Below are 3140 nucleotides of genomic sequence, written 5' to 3'. Positions count from 1 at the left end.
GCACTGTTTTTCCTTCCCTTGCAGGTAAGGTCCTGGTGCACTGTGCTATGGGCCGCAGTCGCTCTGCTGCCTTGGTCCTGGCTTATCTAATGATACACAAGGAGATGACTGTGGTGGACGCCATCGAGCAGGTCCTTAAACACCGCTGCATTCTGCCCAACCGCGGCTTCCTTAAACAGCTGCGAGAACTTGACATACAGCTGGCTCTGGAGCGAAGGAATGCCAAGAAGAACGCCCAGAACGAACAGATTGAAAACAGTGAGACCATCTAAAACTCCCTGCAAACTAAGACTAATTAAAGGACATCTAAATGATGGGGGAAATTGGGTAACAGTGGGCCAGACCATAGGGCAGTAAAGACCCAAAAGAGTTATCACCATCAAGACCACTTGGAGTAATGCTCTGCGATTCCCTTCCCCTCGTAGCAATCAGGCCTAGAAATGCAGGCCTGTCATTTTGAAAGGATTGCATATCTGTTGGTGACTTAGGTTCTCTTACTCAATAGTTTGTCATAGATTTGGACTATGTTGGTTCAGAGGGTTCAATGCCTCCAGATGGAGAAGAGATATAAGTCAACTACTTTGTGTTGTGGAAAGCAAGAGGTCAAGGTCTGGGAGTGCAACTCAGTGTCCAAAATTCCTGGCTCAGTTAAATGTGATCTCGTCACCTATTGGACTTAGTAGACGGAAAGGAATGAACTGGAAGGCCAAATTTCGTTCACATGGCCTAACATTTATAAAACCAATGTGTACTGGTCTAAAGGGAGTGACGGTTCGGTCTGTATAAAGTAGATATGGTTTGTATGGTCAGTGTTGTCTGATATTCTCATTTCAAAGATGTCAATGTAACATTCCTGCAGGTAGGTCACGGCTCAATAGCATTTGTCATCTTGGCATTGAACTGTGTTTTGAGGAGATTCTTCTATAATTATGCCTACAAAACCTGCCAACCTCAAACTCATCTTGCACCTTCTCTATAGATGTTCCGCGGGAGTCACAACCATTGCCGTAGCTAAACAACCACTGAGTTTAACATGGAGTTTGCAAGTGCTCACTTTATGTTTGGGCAAATACTTCATGTGAGGGATCCACTGTCAATGGGCTTTGAAAATACATTAGCTGTGCGGGTGGAAAATGAAAAGAGAGGGCAGCCCAGGTGGGGGTCACATCCAGGTCACTCGGAGGACATAAGTAGGTACTTGGCTTCAGAAGAAAATATAGAATGCGTGTTCTGAGGAGAAGCCAAGGGGAATTATTACTAAGAAGTCCAATAAGGAAATGAGGGACAAGCAAGTTGAAAAAGTGACAGACCAAACACGTAAATTAAAGGATGCCCATGTACTGAAAGCTACCACACTGAGTACCGAGCTTAGACTAACTCACCAGGAAAGCTTCATGTCTCCATGATATATTAGTGTTGCAAATATTCGTTTCTTTGCCCGTGGTAAGGGCGGCAGCAGCAGTGTATTCTTTGTGTATGTTGGACAAGCCTATAATAGTTCAGAAGGAAATTAACTGTGGGCACTTCCTGTGGAAATAGAGTCAACATGATGTTACTCAGAAACAGTGACTACATGAAATACAAAAATAAAGGGGCAAAAATGTTCTCCTGGGATCCCCTTTTACGATATCTATTCAAAATAAGACAATAGGAAACACTGTGGTGAAGAGAATCATTACAAAAGAGCCAATAGGTGAAGCAGGGCCAACAAGAAACCAGAGACTTGAGCAAATACATAAAAGCAGGCGATAAGTAGCTCTAATGAAAGGAGCTGAAGGCAGCAGGGGTTGAAGCTGAGGCTGAAGCATGGGAGGTCAAAAAAGAGCTAACAGTGGCACAACACTCTCCACCACAGCTCCAGTCACCCATACTAACTTTACATTTCTAAACTCAGTCATAGTAGTTCCAGCCGCTCATTTGAGCCATCGTGAGCCATCGTAAGTGAATGCCTAGGGGCCACTCTCCACTCGGAAATGCTGGTTACTCAAAAATGAAAAGAGGAGAGGTACTCCGAGGTATAAGAGTGGATCTAAACCCGAGTACATCTACACATACAATTTACATTTGGGAACCAGGTCCTCAAGGTAGGCTGGATGGAGAATGGGAGTATGTGGTGAGGGATACATGGAGAAGAGAGGAAAGGTCTGAAAGGAGAGGGTGTAATATAGGAGAGGACAATGTGATACTAGGGGCGAATGAGCAAAATAATAAGTACGGATGAGGAAAACTGACAAGGGCAGAGAAAAAGGATAGACATGATAAGGAAGGGGCTGAGTGAGAGAAGAGGGGAATGAAAGGCAGAGTAAGGAGATCGGAAGAGGAGAGAGTGAAAGGGAAGATGAGAGGAGAGAGGGAAGAAGATGGTGAGTAGTGAAGGGAGGATAAGTAGAATGAGGACAAAGCTACAATTAGTGCAGGAGGTGCAATGAAACTGTTGTTTAGGGGTCTGAGAGGCCACTGCACCCTGATCAGGGCAGTATTGTATTACTACCTGTGAATGGTCAAGAGTCTTAGACACCCAGGCTCGGCCACTGTGCCAAAATAGTAAGGCAGAAGGAATAGGTAATACCTGTGTCCAACACGCTTGTCCTCGGGAACCTGTCTTTCAGCTCCCCCATGTCTCCTTTCGTCATCTTCAGCAAATTCCAGGACAATTGACTGGACCGAGTAATTTTCCCCAGTCATGGGCAAATGCTCTTTAACTCCCACAACATAGGCATCAGCGGTCCCCACCTCATTACCCCAGTCAATATCATCCTAACTTCACCCTCTCTGAGTCCGTTCCCAACTGGAGACCACAAAACTGGTTCCCTGCTTCATCCCCAGATCAGTTTATAATGGAATGCCCACAAATCCATACTCCAGCATTGTACTTGCAAAATAAAAGCACCCTATTAGGCCGCCCTACTGATGTGCCCTCCTGTCACATGTACCTCCAACATGAAGGCACTTCTGGTCTCCTAAATCCTCCAATCTGCCCTTGCTCACCCCTGGGCAGGAACCCTCTGTGGCTGCGTTTATGCAGAACGAGTGTGTTCAGAATTCCTGCTCCCTAAGGCCCTCTTTTCTCAAGCAACATTGCAGCACTGCTAGGACCTGGCAGCTTAACACCTTATTATTGTCATGGTGAAAAACAACCC

General features: G+C 45.5%; 1 protein-coding gene across 6 annotated transcripts in view; it reads left to right on the top strand.

Annotated features, from left to right (window-relative positions):
* Nucleotides 1-809, top strand: part of DUSP29 (dual specificity phosphatase 29) — a 75291-nt gene extending 74482 nt beyond the window's left edge. For all 6 annotated transcript variants that reach the window (XM_069240858.1, XM_069240856.1, XM_069240857.1 and 3 more), the window contains one exon: nt 25-809. In XM_069240858.1, coding sequence (XP_069096959.1) covers nt 25-272 — 248 coding nt within the window. In that variant the 3' untranslated portion in view covers nt 273-809. The remainder of the gene's footprint in view (nt 1-24) is intronic.
* Nucleotides 810-3140: the final 2331 nt, after the last annotated feature.

The sequence above is a fragment of the Pleurodeles waltl genome, chromosome 6 (assembly GCF_031143425.1).
Source record: "Pleurodeles waltl isolate 20211129_DDA chromosome 6, aPleWal1.hap1.20221129, whole genome shotgun sequence".
NCBI classification, from domain to species: domain Eukaryota; kingdom Metazoa; phylum Chordata; class Amphibia; order Caudata; family Salamandridae; genus Pleurodeles; species Pleurodeles waltl.
This window is presented reverse-complemented; position numbering and strand designations above follow the sequence as displayed.